The following is a 17,919-nucleotide window of genomic DNA, read 5'->3' on the forward strand; positions in this document are numbered from 1 at the left end:
AAACAGGGGCGTCTTTAAGGGTGGGGTGGGGACTGTAAAACGGGCATGTTTAAGGGTGGGGTGGGATGGGCACTGTAAAACAGGGGCGTGTTTAAGGGTGGGATGGGCACTGTAAAACAGGGGCGTGTTTAAGGGTGGGGTGGGCACTGTAAAACGGGCATGTTTAAGGGTGGGGTGGGATGGGCACTGCCCACTCAGTGATTTTCCACCAATGAAAAAACAGAATTGGTCCACTGTCATGAACCTAATTTGAAACAGTTTGGTGCATATATAAATTGGTTCATGAACCAGACAAGTTAATTCTTCAAATAAAGTGTTACCACACAGTGGAGCTGGATGGGGTCATTTACAATGTGTTATATAAATAAAAGACAATAAAACAGGAAATTAAAATGTGCTGTTTCTGGGGCTGTGTTTAGTGAAAAACAATGCGCGTTAGTTACTTTTCTCCACAGTTCACAAGCTCAGCAGGAAGGCTCTGCAACATTTACACACATGTATCATATCTCACTTTGATGATTATCCCTCTATGTTTATCTACGGCTTGGACACTGGTGCCTCTGGAAATGACACCCCGCCCCCACCATTATATTTTTCATTTTCTAAGAACCAATAAAAAGATTAATACCATTTACAAGTTTACCTTGTAAGACAAATGCTACGTTCACACAGCTGTGACCAAATCAGATATTTTTGTTCTGCTGTTCACACTGTCTATATAATGTCACCTATATCTGGGATTAGTCTCAACAGATCACGCTCCAAAACTGACCCTCATGTGCAAAGGACTATGCTGCAGGCGCAGCAGGAAAAACCCATCTGTTTTATACAAAGCACTTTAATTTTTGAAATGAAGGAATGGGACCGGACTGTACAATGCTGTATCACAAAACCTCTCTTTTCTTTATTCCACATGAGCTCTATGTTAAAAACCGAGTATTAATGAAAGACCCTAGAGAACAGTCTCTCTCGAACACAAGGTCTCCCAAGAGAAGCAGACGAGTGCTGACATAATCAGTTTAATATCTTCATGATCCACATTTATACAGCTTCATACCGAAAATAACAGTATAAAACTGACACAGAACTACTACAAAATAAGCTCTTATCATGTATGTTTTATAAAAAAAAACCCTATATACAAATTTCCACAAGTTTTATTTTCTCATAAATGAGAGACAGGAACGTGGCCATTTCCATGTCCTAAACACCTCAAATTCATTCATTCTTTCATTATCTGTAAGCGCTTATCCAGTTCAGGGTTGCGATGGGTCCAGAGCCTACCTGGAATCATTGGGCGCAATGCAGGAATTCACCCTGGAGGGGGCGCCAGTCCTTCCCAGGGCAACACACACACTCAAATTCACACCTACGGACACTTTTGAGTCTCCAATCCACCTACCACCGTGTGTTTTTGGACTGTGGGAGGAAACCGGAGCACCAGAGGAAACCCACGCAGACACAGGGAGAACACACCACACTCCTCACAGACAGTCATCCAGAGGAAACCCACGCAGACACAGGGAGAACACACCACACTCCTCACAGACAGTCACCCGGAGGAAACCCACACAGACACAGGGAGAACACACCACACTCCTCACAGACAGTCACTCAGAGGAAACCCACGCAGACACAGGGAGAACACACCACACTCCTCACAGACAGTCACCCGGAGGAAACCCACACAGACACAGGGAGAACACACCACACTCCTCACAGACAGTCACCTGGAGGAAACCCACACAGACACAGGGAGAACACACCACACTCCTCACAGACAGTCACCCGGAGGAAACCCACACAGACACAAGGAGAACACACCACACTCCTCACAGACAGTCACTCAGAGGAAACCCACGCAGACACAGGGAGAACACACCACACTCCTCACAGACAGACACCCGGAGCGGGACTCGAACCCACAACCTCCAGGTCCCTGGAGCTGTGCGACTGCAACACTACCTGCTGCACCACCGTGCCGCCCAACACCTCAAATGTTCCCAGTGTCCGGAGTGACGTAAGTGTCACATGAATTTCGATCTGACTGTTCAGAGAGAGTCACATTGCCACAGATCATATATGGATCGGATCTCAACACCATGTATGAAAGTGGCCCAAATCTGATTTTAAAAAGTCAGATTCAACACAACTGGTGCTGTTCACACAGCCACACAAACAGATCGGATTTGGGCCACTTTTATCTGCTGTGTGAATGAAGCCAAAGAGTCAAGGCTTCATCTCTTGAAATAATTTTTACTGCATTAGATTTAAGCATTGTAATTATTAATCATTTTTAATGTATGTTCCAATGTAAAAATATTGAAGGATGTACTTCGAATTCGCCAAAAAAACATGGGAAGGGGATTCCTCCGGTAAAACTTGGCTGGGCCCTTCTGCAAAAATTGGAGGCTGCAATTGTATTCTTTTTGACCGCCTAGTCAAAGTTCAACTATACCCCTGTTTACATACCTACATTCACATGTAGGAAAACCAACAGTGTTGTCTACCTAGACAATCCAACTGCCCATCTGCAGATAACACCCTAGTAATGCCTTAGACGAAAACTAAAGTGCCACTGATGTGAACTAGAGGGCGGTTGATGAGAACGAGTGTAAAACTAAAACTAATAATAAAGCAATTGAAAGTATGCATTTTGTTCACACTTCTGTAACAATGACATAGGAGCATAGGCATGTTTGAATAATAATGGACATACTTTAACACAAAGAGCTAATGTAGTTTAGTTTGTTTGACACTGATCTAAAAACAGTTTTGGCAGTTTCTCTTCAAACAATGAAGTTAATGGTGAGCATGGGGAAGCTAATTGCTCCTACTCTGGTGTAAAAAGCCCACTTGTGTCCAGTGTCTGGCTGAGAGAGAAGCCCACCTGTGTCTGCAGAGAGCTGGATGCAGCGAGGAGGTTCTGGATGTTGGCGGGAGGGCAGTGTGTCAGAGAAAATGCCATTAACTCCTGACGAGATGAGAGACAAGTGTACGGCTCGCACTGACCCAGCTGAGAACACACGTCCCAGCCTTCACTGTATCCTAGAGAGACAGAGAGAGAGAAAAAGTGTAGGTGAAGAACGACTAAATGGTCACTAGGCTAAGCTGAGATCCATCACATCATTGCTATAGGAATCATACTTAAAAAGCCTTTTTCCTGAGTGATTCTTCATATAAAGAAACAGCCATTAAACTGACACCAGTAATAAATCCAGTTCTAGGGTCTTAATGGAAGATCTGTTACATGTTTGGTCAAAATACCACAAGGATTAAACCCCACAGCAGAATAAACAGCCCTGTATAAACAACCCTGCTCAGAATGGCTGGTTTTAGCACCCGTTCCTTTAAATGACAACGAGCCACAGCTCAGTTCATCGTGAGAGCCCAGGAGTGAAGGGAGAAGAGCAGAAGGATTTTAGCCATTTTTACTTGGTTCTCTTTCTTCTCTGTTCTACTTTTCTCCATATTTAACCAGTGCTTTTGTTTTTGTTTTGCTCTATTTAACCTAACTTTTGTAATCTCACATAAAACACAGATACAGTGCTGTGATCAGAGAAAAGATGGAATGATTCTTAACTGTCTACAGAACTACGTAAGATGCAGCAGAAAATCAGAACAACTAATTTTATACCATGTTTAACAACTTAGGTAGGCCACAGTGGGTTGGTGGGCGCCAGATCCCCAAATTAATGTGCATAACCCCCCCATATGGACATCCACTCTATGAATCATGAAAAGGTTCATCCAGGGGCTACAAAAGTGTGATTGTTTTTCTCATATGAGTTTCAAACTGAAACTAAATTTGCTAATTTTATTTTTAGTAGAAATTACAGACCTTGCTTTTAAGCTTTTTTAACTCTGCATTTAAGCTTATTATATTACTTTAGCATTTCAAAGCATTATAAATGTGTGTTTAAGAACTATACAGCATTCTTACGTAGTTTCAAAACTGTAAAGGGCCACCCACGCCGTGGTCCTCCCACCAACAGGGGGCGACCACGCCTCAGGAGCCGCGTTAATCAGCGCGATTGACAACAGCTGGGGCTTACCCTTTATTAAGCCTTCAGTCTGTGTCTTCAGCGCAGTGTCTTGAGTTTGCAAAAGCCAGACCTTGCCGGTGTTTGGTATTTCTTTCTTCAAAAGAAGCTCTTGCTTACTTTTGCGCTATTTAAACGTTGGGTTTAATCTCCCACGATGTATCTTTTCTCAGTTCCCCAGTTGTCTGGAGAACACTGCCCTGTTGGCATTCTATATCCCACTGTTCCCCCTTTTCCTCTTTAAATTTTCTCTTCTCTTCTTTTCTTTACATCTGTTTTCCTCCTCTTTTGGTTCCCTGGTAGTCACAAGCACTTTCACTTCCTGATAGCTCTTAAGTAGAAAATATTACCTCTCACCACATCAAACCTGGTCAATAACCACTACAGATTAAATATGAAATAACCTTAAAATAACTTTTCTTCCTTCTTTCAACACCAAAAGAAGGGAGAGTTCCAATGCTTTTGTAAATGTTGTACATAATACAGTCCACAGGAACAAACCTTGAGAGACTTTTTAAGAAATGTAATTACAGAGATATAAAATGCACCCGATTATACAACTCTGTTAACAGACACCGTAAACAACAGCACCTCCTCTACCTCTTCACACCGAAGTACGGAAGCAAACAATGAGTCACTGGCCATGCAGCTAGCTGTTCATTATCACTTATATTCTAGCTTAATGTAATTGATTTTCTTCCCATTATAATCTATTCATAACAATGTATAATCATTTAAATAGACATATGCATATTCATAACTGTAGGACTTCATGGGATTTGCAGGAAATTTCTCTTTACAATCTAAAGATACACTATGCCCAATAGTTAGTATACATAATTAATAAACTGCACTAATTTAAGGTGAATCCATTTTGGAAATATAATAATTTTATAAATTTTTGAGCACCAGATCGTCCAATATATATTCTGAAAATACTAAAATGACAATAATGGCCACAGCTTTTTCTCTGTGGGGTAAGTGTTACACTAGATCTTGGGAACACTGCTGTGAGGACGTAGTGGTGTGGGAACACAAGTGGGGTCAGGTACTGACGTTGGATGATTAGTTCTCATCCCACAGGCAGTGGATTGAGCTGTATCACACTAGAGAATACGGTTCCACGCCTTCACAGCTCAATGCTGAAGCGCTTTACACTCTTATTGATGCATTAAGCATTGTGACCTTAAACTGACAAGTCCCATTTCATTTAATGCTTATCTAAGCTGTGGATCAATGTGCACAACTGAACATTAGTGTCTACATTGGGTGTACATGTATATGTTTTTGGCTGCAATAATTCAATGTACAGTGGGACATCTGTGCACAAATGGTCCAAAGATCCCAAAATATCCAGAAAATAGACTACATTTGTCAACTTTAAACGGGCACTTTGGAAAGGACCCTCCGCTCACTCCGTTATCTGTAGCTCATTTCACTGGCGCTTTTCCAACAATATGGACATGTAAGGACACCAACGAAAGGTGCTCAAGAGCCTCTGTAACATGGAGGTAAACAGGGTAAGGACACTTACGTTTTAGTTGGTGTTAGTTAACGTTAGCTTGACTCGCTAAACTCGGTGCTCAGATTATACTCGGCTACGTAGCTGCATTACGGAGGTTTATAGTGTCGGATGAATTCGAGTTCGACTTCGATCACATTTACAAGAATAACGGTACCTCTACATTTGAGTTTAGCTCATTGCTAGTCTATTGTCATGAATAATGTTGGTTATTTAGCTAGATACTGTCATAACAGTCAGTCATAACGGTGTTTTACCGCGGTGATGTTCAGCTGTTTCCACCAGTGACGTCACGGTTGCGTTCAAGAATTTCCGTAGCGAGTTCGGGTTTTTCCGTCAATTTAATAAAATTGTCAGTTTTAAAGCAAATTACGCTGATATTTTCATTTTAATTCATACTTATATATGTCAGTAACTAAAATAATGTGAAATATTCACGGAGGTCCATTAAGTGGTGCTTAGCCTTTAAAACAATATAGGAGGTGTAAATCACTCATCACATCCATACATTGTCCTCTAGGCTGGTCCTCGCGAGTATGAATGCATTTAACTACGAATATGTATAATTTGGGGTTGAATATATATAACGGTAACAAACCGAGATGTAGCACTTCAATTTAACTCCCTCACTATTCAAGGTGGAACAGAAAAGTCAAGCTGGTGAACAAGGAGCTGACACTAATTCTATGACAGCTGCAGTATTTAAGGTGAAACAGAAGAAAGAAGCCAACTTGGCTGTTAATTCTCCAACTTGCAGCGTTTTTATCACCATAACGTGTGCAGCAGCTTCATCCAGGCACCTGTAACCGCTTCACTGTTTAAGGTGCGATGTCAAACAAGCCAGTGTTAGTGTGATTTTGTGATTAGAGCAGCAGCAGTTAAAGTGGAAATGCCAAACTTTTCAACTTAAAAACTAAAGTAGTTTCTTCTAAGTGCTAAAGTGGAATGAAATGTTAAGGAACCTTCAGAGTGTATTGGTGTTTTTTGGGGAAGCATAAACAGGTACTAGACAGTAAAAATACTATCAGTATGTGTTCACTTTTCTCCTTTATGTTTGGTTCACGCATGTTAAATGTGGCACTGAGAATTTGGGTCTGATTGTTGGGAGCCCAATAGACGGTGGGGCCTTCATTTACTTGCGGGGCACTAAAGCAACATTGCAAACGTTCTGAGCCTATAGGACGGTTTGGTTCTAGAGCTCAGGAAGCCTTCTGGGACTCAGGTCACCTATCCTATAATAACAGGGTCCCCACATGGGGTCCGTTATTTCTGTCGTCTTTCTGGAGCGAAAGATTCAGTGGTGATAATGCTCTAGATCTTCACCTCTAAAGCTCTCTCTGCCCCACCTTGTGTCTAATGGTATCTTTAGCTCTCCTCATCCATCTTTCTAATCTTTAGTTCTCTGTGTGTGTGTGTGTGAGAGAGAGAGTAATTAGGGAACAGAGCAGTAGAAAGGCTAACCTATTTTCCACTCTGCCATTATTGGGGCTTGGAGACGGCTGCCGATAGCAATCAGAGATTAGCACTTTCTCTGCTCGCAACCCTGTGCTAATCTACCTACTGCTACAAACACACACACACACAAACACACAGAGAATCTACCGTTCAAATCTGATGCCCAGCTACTGCACAAAGACACACACCCACACACAAACACAAACAGATCCATCTCCTTCTCCGATCTGTTTCCTGAGACTCTGAGTGAGAGATACACTGTCATAATGAAGATTAGTTGCATGTGGTTTATTCAGGAGGAAATGAAAGGGAAGGGGTTTTCTATACTGCAGCAGACAGCCTGAAAAGAAATAAATAAGATACATATCTAAATCACTTGCACTAACCTGCTCCTGAGAATAGCACGTTTAAGACCGTCGGGGACCTACAAGCAAGTTTGCTTTGTAAATCTTTCACTCAGAGTGGGAACACACTGTACACACATTGAGTACGCCCTAGGAATATGCTCGAGTGTCATATGGTGATCATTTCAGGAAGTCATAACCGTGGATGAAGCTTAACTTCATCATTAGCATTACTCTCTGGGTTCAAGAAAATTGAGCAGAACATCTGGAGGTTTTTTCCGTTACTGGTTTAGCTGAGAGTGTATTCGTTTTATACTTGAATATGTGCAGCATGTTCCACGTAATTTTATCCCTTTATATTAGTTTAGGTTCTTCAGGATCATAGCAGGCTGGTAATGTTGAATGGCATGTTACTCAAGAATACCGATCAAAATAATATCACCAGGTCATCAAAAGTGCTCTATTATAAAGTGTTTCGTGTTTGTTTGTTGGTTTGTTTTTTTTATTATTATTATTATTCTTCCCCCCGCACACTGCAGGATGTTTAAAGTAACACTCAATTTTAACTGTATTCTTTGATATTAGGGAAAAATAAATAAATACATTAATTAATTAATTAAAAAAAAACGGGGTTCTGGAGCCCACCAACACACACACTCCCTGTGATATAGAACAACCAATTTGAATGATTTTTTATGATCTGCAGCAGTTAGGGAATACAACGGGATTAAACAAGCAATGTTTCGGATTTGTGCTGCATCTTACTTAGGGAGAAATAAGAGAAGGGATAAAATATGATGAAGAGAACAGAGCAAAAAAAAAAGGCTTAAAACCAGAGCTTCTGTGCCTCACTCCTCACTCTTGGGCTCTCAAACAGAACTGAGCAGTGGTTCACCCATATTTATAAGAAAAGGCGCCAACACAGGTCATACTGACCAAGCTTGTTAATACATGGGGAGAACGCTGCTGTTGCGTTTGATCCGTGTGATATTTTTTAATCAAAGCATATCACAGAACTGACATTAAAATCCCCTACTACAAAAAGTCCTTTGACTTCCTTTTGTTTCCATAAAGAACCATTTTTGCTAAGATGTAAATGGTTAAAGAACCTTAAGATCGAGTAATGGATTTTTAAACCTTTACAAGTTTCTTCACACTCAGCTCTTTAAACAAAAATGGTTCTTTATGGCATTGCTCAAAGAACACTTTGTAGCATCTTTATTTTTAAGAGTGTGTGGAAAAGTGGTAGGATCATAGTCATCATTGGCAGGTTTAGTTCTATTTAAATGAAACGTAGCGCATTTACTCTGTTGGTGCTTTTGTTTACAGTTTTGGCCAAATGAACCGACATAAAAATATGACAATACATAATTCATCATATTTGGGTCCTGCCCAAATAAAATCAAAGTTGAAATTATGAACACAGCATAACCATTAACAACAAAGCAATTATTCAAATCACATCACAACAGAACTTTAATGGATAATGGAGTTAATGGATATACCTTATTGCAGAAGGCCTCAACTATCCTTCAAAGGCTTTATGGCTCTGACCTTTGAATTACACTCTGACTTGTCAGTAATGTGTGAAACTTCTGTCCACAGGGCCACATAAAGGACTTTGGTCTTGGAGGTGCTGGGGCTAATGACCTTTCTGCTTAATCAGATTGAGCTTTTTTCCTTTAGCCTTGACTGATATAACACACCAGAGGGAAAATACGCAAGACATCAATCAAATCACATGCACATAGGCCATTAAAAGCAGGAGGAGTCTAGAAAGAAGTTTAAAGGCATGGTTTGGTATTAAAACCTAATAGAAATTACCCCAAAAGTAGACAATCAGCCAAGTCTTGTTAACTTCTTCAGCGCTACACTGACGTTATGGAGTTATTTCTTTATTAAGACTGAACTTGATGGGGGGTCCTTGCTCGATGGATATATTGAAGGTGACCACTGCCCTAATACTACATTAATTCCTTGAAAGTCTACAGTCCTGAGACTTCTGAGCTGTGGAGCCTGATCCTTTATTTTAAATAAAGTAAGTAATTCTATAATGACTTATTTTGTATCTGAAGTTTGTTTCTTTACTGAAGTTGGGCACTAAAGTGCCTAAATGTTGGCTTTAGTTTTCTATAATTTGCCTCTTTTTACACTACAACGCACAGTGTTGGGTCTTGAGTGACACTTACCAATGTTAATGTAAAACATGAAATGTAAATATATGCAATAAAGGCCCACAACTCTAATTTAATCAGTGGTTTTAGTGCAAATCTCAAGAAAGTTTGTGTTCTATTGAGCGAACTCTCAAATGGATGGGTCAATCAGAAAAATGAAGAATCAGCCCATCACATTCAGAAAAAAAACCCACAGCATGGGCACATTTGTTCTAAAATAGCAGTGTCGTAGATCAGTTGTGGCTTGTCTTGTGTGCCATATCTCTTCTAGAGCAAAACAGGGGTTACATTGTTAGCGCCAATGCCAATGTAATCAAGTAAATATATCTTGGCTGTCTACACTGGACTACATTTTAGTCTAAGGGCAAAAGTGTGTAGATTTGATTATTCACTGAGCCATTCCTCTAATGAGACTGAGAATATATATATATATAAATAATTTCTTTTTTTTTTTTTTTGTCCTGATGGAGAGTAGACAAAGTACAAAAACCATGTACTTGAGTAAAAGTGAAATATTACTCCAGTAAAAGTAGAAGTCCTCATTGTAGATATCCATTTGAATAAAAGTACAAAAGTGTACTTTCACTTTTTGAAGTACAAAATGTACACACAATTGAAGTATTGAAAGTAAAATTGCCATGACACATTATGGCTCTAATGTCCTATTATAATTTCTATTATCATTATTATAATGTAACAAGACTCATGCTTAACACATTGTTGGTGAAAAGACTCTAGTGTCACTCTTGGTTCCCCAGTCTTTAATTAGTCTGATACAGAACAACACTGCAGAAATGGCCAAAGATTAAATGCAATAAATGATGTTATATCCACTATTACATACACTGAATTATGTTTTGGCTTGTTGCGCACAGTGTGTACCGGAGCACTGGATTAAGCTTCTGTTCGCAGATTTTTAAGAACTCTCCTTCCCTTTCTGTGCTCTTCACACTTTAGAACCGCTCCGTTTTTATACCGGCACCACATGATATTCGTATTTTAGAGTCAGAGACGACACAACATTACTTTACAAGTTATACAGCAGAAACAACTAGATCCAACATATAAACATTAAATCTAAATTTTTTTATATAAAGTTTATTTTTGGTATAGACTTCTGTAAAAACTATTCTGATCAAAGAAAACCTCACTCATATCTCTTCATCTCCCTCATTCCCCTGATCACGGAGCTTTAGTCTTTCTTCACAAAAATGAAGTGGACGGAATCACAATTAAATTTGCATTTTCTTCTGCTGATATTTCGCTATAATATAATTCTTTGAATGGAAAGCCTTGTGTTTTCACAAGCGGTACTGTGCTGTTTAACTAATTATAAGCGTCCAGATCAGGCCACCGGAAAATCTCCTGGTTCTCCCAATGGCAAGTCCGGGCCTGACATTAAAATTTCACTCACACAAACAAAAAGGAATGGAGGATAGGTGTTGGGACAGGATAAGTGTTTACAGTATATTATTTACGTACAATATGTACATATGTTCTGACTTACACAGAACATCGGTTTACAACGCGACGTAGGAATGGATCAACGTCGTAAGTCAAGGACCCCCTGTACTTTGTTACTGTCCACCACTGCTGATGGATAGAAGACAGAAAGGAAATACAGAAGATGTCCAACACATTCCATTGGAGAGATTGGTGAAAATCATCTCAAATGAAGTTATTTTGCCAAGACGTGTTCTGTGTCTGAACTTGTCTTCATTAGTTCTACTTGAGTACCTTTTACATTTTAAGCTGCGATATACATAGACACTCAAATTTTGAAAGTGCTGAACAAGTTATAAAGTGCTACCTAGCACTTTGTTTCAAACTCATTATTTACTGTTTATAAATGATATGACTGTTACATCATACACGTACCAGTCAATGTAGAATGTGCTCAGTTCTTGTTCATGAACATAATCTGGCACTGTTCGGCGTGTTTCCACCTACATAAGTTGGTTCCCTGAGTCATTTCCAACTTGAACCAAAAAAACAGCTGGTTCTTCACCGCAAACAGTGGATGTGGTGAGATCAAGAAGTTCCAGAAAGAGCACAGAGTGTCAAATAAAGTGTCATAACACAGTGGAGGTGGATGGGTCATTTACAGCATGTCATTTAAATAAATAAAAGCAAATAAATCCGGGATGTGCTTCATTTGTGTGCTTTCTGGGGCCTGACAAGAGGCAAACTGGCTCATTTTCTCCACTGTTCTCACTGTTGAAGCTCAGTAGGACGGCTCAGCAACATTGACACATGGGTATAATATATCACTATGAACTGACCCTGCTGTAAACCGTGAAAACACATGAATCTGCCTTGACCCTATGTGTTTATCTCTGGCTCTGGCACAGAATTCAGCCACAGCAACACTGAAACAGGGTAAACCCGATAACTCGCCCAGCTGATAACGTATCATTGGTTCCCATAATAACTGGATAGCATCAGTTCCAAACATGAACTGAACCAGTTTAACTGCCAGAGTTATTTTGGTGGAAAAGGGCTAAGAGTGTGTAATTGATGGGTTTCCATTAGTTCCCATTAGTCATCAGTTGCAATAATATGCTTTCTGGAGTCCTTCTGCTTTGTAATAACATGTGTGGGTATGACTAGCTGCATGTCTTCACTATTTTACCTCAGTGAAGACCTAGAGGAAAAGCTCAAGAGGAAAATTTACTTCTTTTATTTTTTTCCACCCACTTAGCTATTTAATAAGATAAGTTTTTGCCTTCGGTGTGGACAGTAGGGGGACAATACTGAAGATGTCCTTCAGATTACTTGCAGAGAGAACATTAGCAAAATGGAGTGCTGTAGAAAGGAGGCTAAATTGGATATGGCTAGCCTGCAGAGCTGCTGGAAGAGAAAAGTAGTGGCTTTTACTGATATCTAAGTCTTACCTGCAGCCATCAGGTCCTGGCAGTGGATATAGGAGGCTTTGTAGTCATGACAGTGTAGAGCCTGCTCAGCCAGCAGGGTTAGGACTTGGCCCTTCCTCCGGGCCTCATCATCACCTACACATACAAGCACAAACACACACACACACAGCTTCAGAAAGGTTGTCAGACTGCAATCACAGCCACCAACACCGGACTGGACTGAGAAATCGATTCCCCTCGAAAGCTTTTCCCCGGCATAATGGACCGGTAAGTCAATATGCTGCAAACTAATAAACATATAAGATCAGAGGCAGCTGATAAGCTGTTTTCTCCCCACAACATAAAGAAATAAAGCAGAAAATAAGCCTTAAAACATCTGCCTCGATCTAAATATTCCAAAAGGGTGCTTGAGAAACTCACAGCTCCAAAATATTAATTTGTTTGGCAATAAAATACAGTTCCCCCAAGACATTTACTCTTTTCCTTGATAACTTCTTGGATGACTGCTGAGATGCTTAGTGCATTTTTCTTCTTTCCTCCCTCACATCAACAGCAGCACTATTCCAGCAGCTTTGATCTCTGTCCAAAGTAAGTAAATGAATTAATCTAGAGAGCGCATGATCAAAACACGGATCGGGGCGTTTTTCATACAAATGTGTGTATAACTGATCAAAGAGCGAATGGACGTCGGGGGAGAGATATCAGAGCTGATGCAGGAGTCTTCTACCCACCGCAGCCTTTTCTTTTACACCAAAGTCTGAAGATTTCAATAATAAAAAGTCAGATTTAAGTTCATGATGACAAGTAATATGCAAATAGCACAAATTATCTCTAATGTCTGAGAAAGACGACTGAGAAAGCTGTTCAACATCAACAATGTCTCACAGCTGAAATGTGGTGATCAAATATCGAAGCAGACAAATCATTATACAATATCATATGCATATTATATCCATCTAACACTGCTGGCTTCATAGTTATCACACTATAAATGTTTTTTTTTTTTTTCCCCTCCTGGTCAAGTAATACATTCTGAACGGTTAGATCAAACGACTGGAAGAACTTACACACACCAGCCAATATATTAGGTACAAACCTCTACTCGCACCATCTGTTTAATCTGATTAATTCTCTGTATAATATGTCTGTTCTCCTTTTACCCAGTTTATTAATAGGGTAAAGGGACCCCCCTCCATGAGCTGGTATTATTTGGTTCAGAGAACAATGTTATAAGGTTGTCGGTTCTAATTAAATCAGGTTTGTGTTTTTGCTTTGCACCAAAATTTAAATTAGTTTTCAGTCTCTAGTCTGAGTCACCGCCTTGAGTCTCCATTTCTGGAATGAGTCATAAACTTTCATGATTGGTTTACTTCGAGTCAGTGTGTGTGTGTGTGTGTGTGTGTTTGTGTCAGCAATGTGTCACATAGTGGGGACCAAAACCTGTTCACACACTCACAATGTGGGGACTTGTCTTCCTTATCCACGAGCTGGTACTGCTAATGTAACGTTAGGGTAATGTTAAGGTGTGATTTAATGTAAATCACTGCATTTTAAGGTGAAGAGATGTTTTAAGGATAAGTTCAGGTACGGGTCAGGGTTAAACTGCTAGAACTTATGGACAAGTTAATGGTACGTCTCCACAAAACGAATGCAAGTATATGTAATATCCCCCCAATTCACATATACAATATTGTGTGTGTGTGCATGTGCATGTGTGTGGGTGTGTGAGTGTATGTACCAGGAAAATATCACCTTGTACAGACCAAAACCTGTTGGGGACCAACATTGTGGGGACTCATATGTCTTGAGTCAACAAGCCGGTCCCCACAATGTAAATCTCCGAATTTTATAATGAAGACTTGTTTTAATGTTGTGTTAAGCTAGAAGCACTTATAGAAGTTAAGTCTCCCCAAAATGAATGGACGTCTATATAATGTCCCCACAATTCACAGACATAAGTAAGTGAGCATGTGTATGTGTGAGCAAGCCAGCTTAAAATCTTAAATGCATCCAGTACTATTAATTATCTGAATGCAAGCAACGTCTGCATCAACCCTGATCTTCCATCTCCCCTTTGATCAGCTCTGTGCATGTGTTCCAATGAGCATCGCACGCAGTTAAACATTCGAATTACGGAAGGATTTGAAAAACGAGCAGAAGTACAACATTTGGTCTGGTAAACAAGACAAAGTGAACTTCCCATGAACCCCTCGGTCAGTCTGTGTATGCTTTATCATCTCTAGAGCATGGTATGGCACCTGCTGTGACTCCTTCAGCATCATGCTAACATGTCTGTGTTAGTGATTCAGCCTTGCACATGCCAGTTCACATCCTGGCTCCATTTTTGATTCATGAAGCACTGGCCCACTCCTATTCTCCAGCAGCCTTCAAAAGAAGCCGTCTTCAAAAGAAGGCGCCGCTCCGCCTTTCGGATCGTCTCTTCCATTTCGACTCATTCTTATTCACCTTTTGACGGGAGCGTAGACAAAAGGCGCTGTGTGAATTATGCATTCAGAGCTGAGCGGACAGATTAGCGGTGTTTAAGCAAACGAGAGAGGAGCTGCTCTCGGGTGGGTGTTGAAACGTACACCTCCACGTCGGGCGGGGGTTGTGCTCGCTGCAGCAACGGTTCACATCGGGTTGCGTGCACCTGCCTGGAGTGTTAAATCTGCCTTGGGATGTTTTTCTGCAGAGCTGTTCCGAGTGGTGGTCCGATTGCTTGTGACAGCTTCACTATTGGAGCGGAATTGACTTTGAAAAGGGTGCGTGACGGCTTTGGAGACCACATCTGAAGGTCACCGGTGGCCAAGATAAAGGTGTTTTCGTGCGTCTATTCCATCAGTAATGGATCAAATGAACTGACGTTACAAATAGCCAGGTAGTGAGTTATCCGGACGCCGTCTGAGGTGTTACCTGCCACGCGCAGTAGCCGAGCCAGCTCCAGCAGCAGAGTGGACTGCTTGTAGGCCGTAGGACACTGCGAGATGCACTCCTTTATAAGTGAGAGTCGGTCTTCACACAAACGCACTGGAAAGAAAGGAGAGAGGGGGTTAATTTTTTTGTATTTCTTGCTGAATCAAAAATGCAAATATACTACATTAGACATTCAGTCCAAGCCTTTTATGTGGGGTTATAATAACCTTAAAGGGTTGATGATGGAGTCAAGTACTCAGGTTTTAGAGCCCTATTCTCTTGACCTATAACAGCACACAACATTAGTATCTGACTACAAATCCCATGAGACCAATGCAGAAACAGATTGGGGTCAGGCCTGGTGCTCCTCTGAGGAGCATTGAGTGATGGTGGAGTGATGTCTGGTAATTGGACGGCCGTGTTGGTGTCTGTGATGCTTGACTGAGCACTGAGTTGAAGTACTGAGCATCTGGATAAGAACTGGCCTCAGGAGCCCTGAAGGTTTGAGTCACAAAGAACTGGCTCCTGCAGGGGACACAGCAGGGGCCACGCCTGAGCCTCACACACACTCTGACTACTCATCATCTGCACCTGCCAAACACACACAGCCCAGACCCACAGGCTCAAGTGTGTGTGTGTGTGTGTGTGTGTCAACCTTGCAAAATGCACGTTTCTAGTGTTTTACAAAGCACAGTGTGTAACCCTCTGCCATTATCTTCATTTTAAACTAATGTTAGAGCAAATTATCATGAAAAAAAGATCAGAGAGAGCCTTTTTGTGTAACAACCTTCTATGCAGACATTTATAAGCATTAAACCTCTCCTGATGTTTGGGTCCCATTACTTTCATTGTAAAAAATACGTTCCTTATTTTCTTTGCAATGGGGCATTTCACAAAAATGACTTGAGATTACTGTGCATACTTTAAACACTGATGTGATGAACACAGCTCAAAGGGCCTCATTTACAGAGCTCTATATGATTTAAGATGACTTACAAAATACTGAAATTGACATACAAAAGAGTGTGTACTTTGAAAAGTGTGTTCCCAAGTTGTTTACTATTTTAAGTTGAGAAACATTATTCTTGAATTGTTGCACTATTTTACTGCAGCTTCCCCATCATTATTTCTGAAAGACTAAGCATCTGTGAAGTGCTGTTCTTAAAACCAATGATGTCACTGACCTGTTATAAATGTATAAATATTTATTTTATATTAGGGCGGCACGGTGGCGCAGCAGGTAGTTTCGCAGTCACACAGCTCCAGGGGCCTGGAGGTTGTGGGGTCGATTCCCGCTCTGGGTGACTGTCTGTGAAGAGTGTGGTGTGTTCTCCCTGTGTCTGTGTGGGTTTCCTCCGGGTGCTCCGGTTTCCTCCGACAGTCCAAAAAGCACACGTTGGGAGGTGGATTGGCGACTCGAAAGTGTCCGTAGGTGTGAGTGTGTGAGTGAATGTGTGTGTCTGTGTTGCCCTGTGAAGGACTGGCGCCCCCTCCAGGGTGTATTCCCGCCTTGCTCCCAATGATTCCAGGTAGTCTCTGGACCCACCGCGACCCTGAACTGGATAAGGGTTACAGATAATGAATGAATGAATATTTTATATTATTATTTTATTTAAACAAATTCTACAATTGTACCACACTTATTCCCCGCTCCACCTTCTGCCTCGCATCAAATTCAAAACTAAGTCAACATTGAGTTAAAATCTATGAAATATATCGTCGCTATCCGATCAAAAACATGTATCTCCCAAAATAGCAACTTTAAAGAAGAAGGAAAAAAAAAAACTTACATTTCAGTGGAAGACAATATAAAAGAATTAATTTCAAGCAAATTTGGAGCATTTCTATTGGTCGGTTCATCATGAGAGTTTCACACAGTGCTGTGATCCAGTTTTGTCGTAAAATAAATATGTACAAAAAAGGAGATGCATGTTTTTAAATGAACAGCGATGATATGCTTTACATATTATTGCATTCTGTTTATATCTTTAAGGTTTGCACAGCACACCACCCAAGAGGACATCAATGTTTTCGTACTTTTTAACACAATTACGTTTATAATATCTATGTTGCAGTAATGTAAAATGGTAATTACAATAAATAAATAAATAAAACAAACTGATTCCACATTGTTAAATGCACGATACGCAGAGCGTGCACCTGCAAGGGTATTTGCCGCACAGATTAATGTGAGACTTTGTTCCTCTTTCTCTCCATCTCTAGCTGGATCTTCCCTGAGGAATGAGCTGGTGAATGCAGAACAGAAATAGTTTCAAACTTCTGCGGGCATGAGGAGGCAGATGGGACCGATAAGGCCAGGCACAGAGCAAAAGAGAGTCTGAATATTTACAGCAGAGAGAGTGAATATAACATAATAAGTAGCAACCAGGTCTTTGTTCATTGGTAGCTCCGTTAGTGCTATGTTATCATTGTTGAAGTGTCACGGTGTCAATCCGCATTGTCCTTGAAAGCCAAAGCTGTGCCAGTAGAGAAAATGTGGCCGTAGATAAATGTTGCTAGTTTAGAAACGGCTAACGACTGCAAGGCACTGACTATAAGCTTTGACACCTAGCGTTTACAAACGAAGCAAAGTGT

General features: G+C 40.7%; 1 protein-coding gene across 1 annotated transcript in view; it reads right to left on the bottom strand.

Moving 5' to 3' along the window:
* The window catches only part of nbas (NBAS subunit of NRZ tethering complex), a 262,175-nt gene that overhangs the window by 139,351 nt on the left and 104,905 nt on the right, over positions 1-17,919 (bottom strand). Inside the window, exons 32-34 of the mRNA XM_066676307.1 lie at positions 15,325-15,438; positions 12,433-12,546; positions 2,891-3,048 (exon numbers count right to left, since the gene is read on the bottom strand). Coding sequence (XP_066532404.1) covers positions 2,891-3,048; positions 12,433-12,546; positions 15,325-15,438 — 386 coding nt within the window. The remainder of the gene's footprint in view (positions 1-2,890; positions 3,049-12,432; positions 12,547-15,324; positions 15,439-17,919) is intronic.

This window comes from Hoplias malabaricus, chromosome 7 (assembly GCF_029633855.1).
Source record: "Hoplias malabaricus isolate fHopMal1 chromosome 7, fHopMal1.hap1, whole genome shotgun sequence".
In the NCBI taxonomy this organism is placed as follows: Eukaryota; Metazoa; Chordata; class Actinopteri; order Characiformes; family Erythrinidae; genus Hoplias; species Hoplias malabaricus.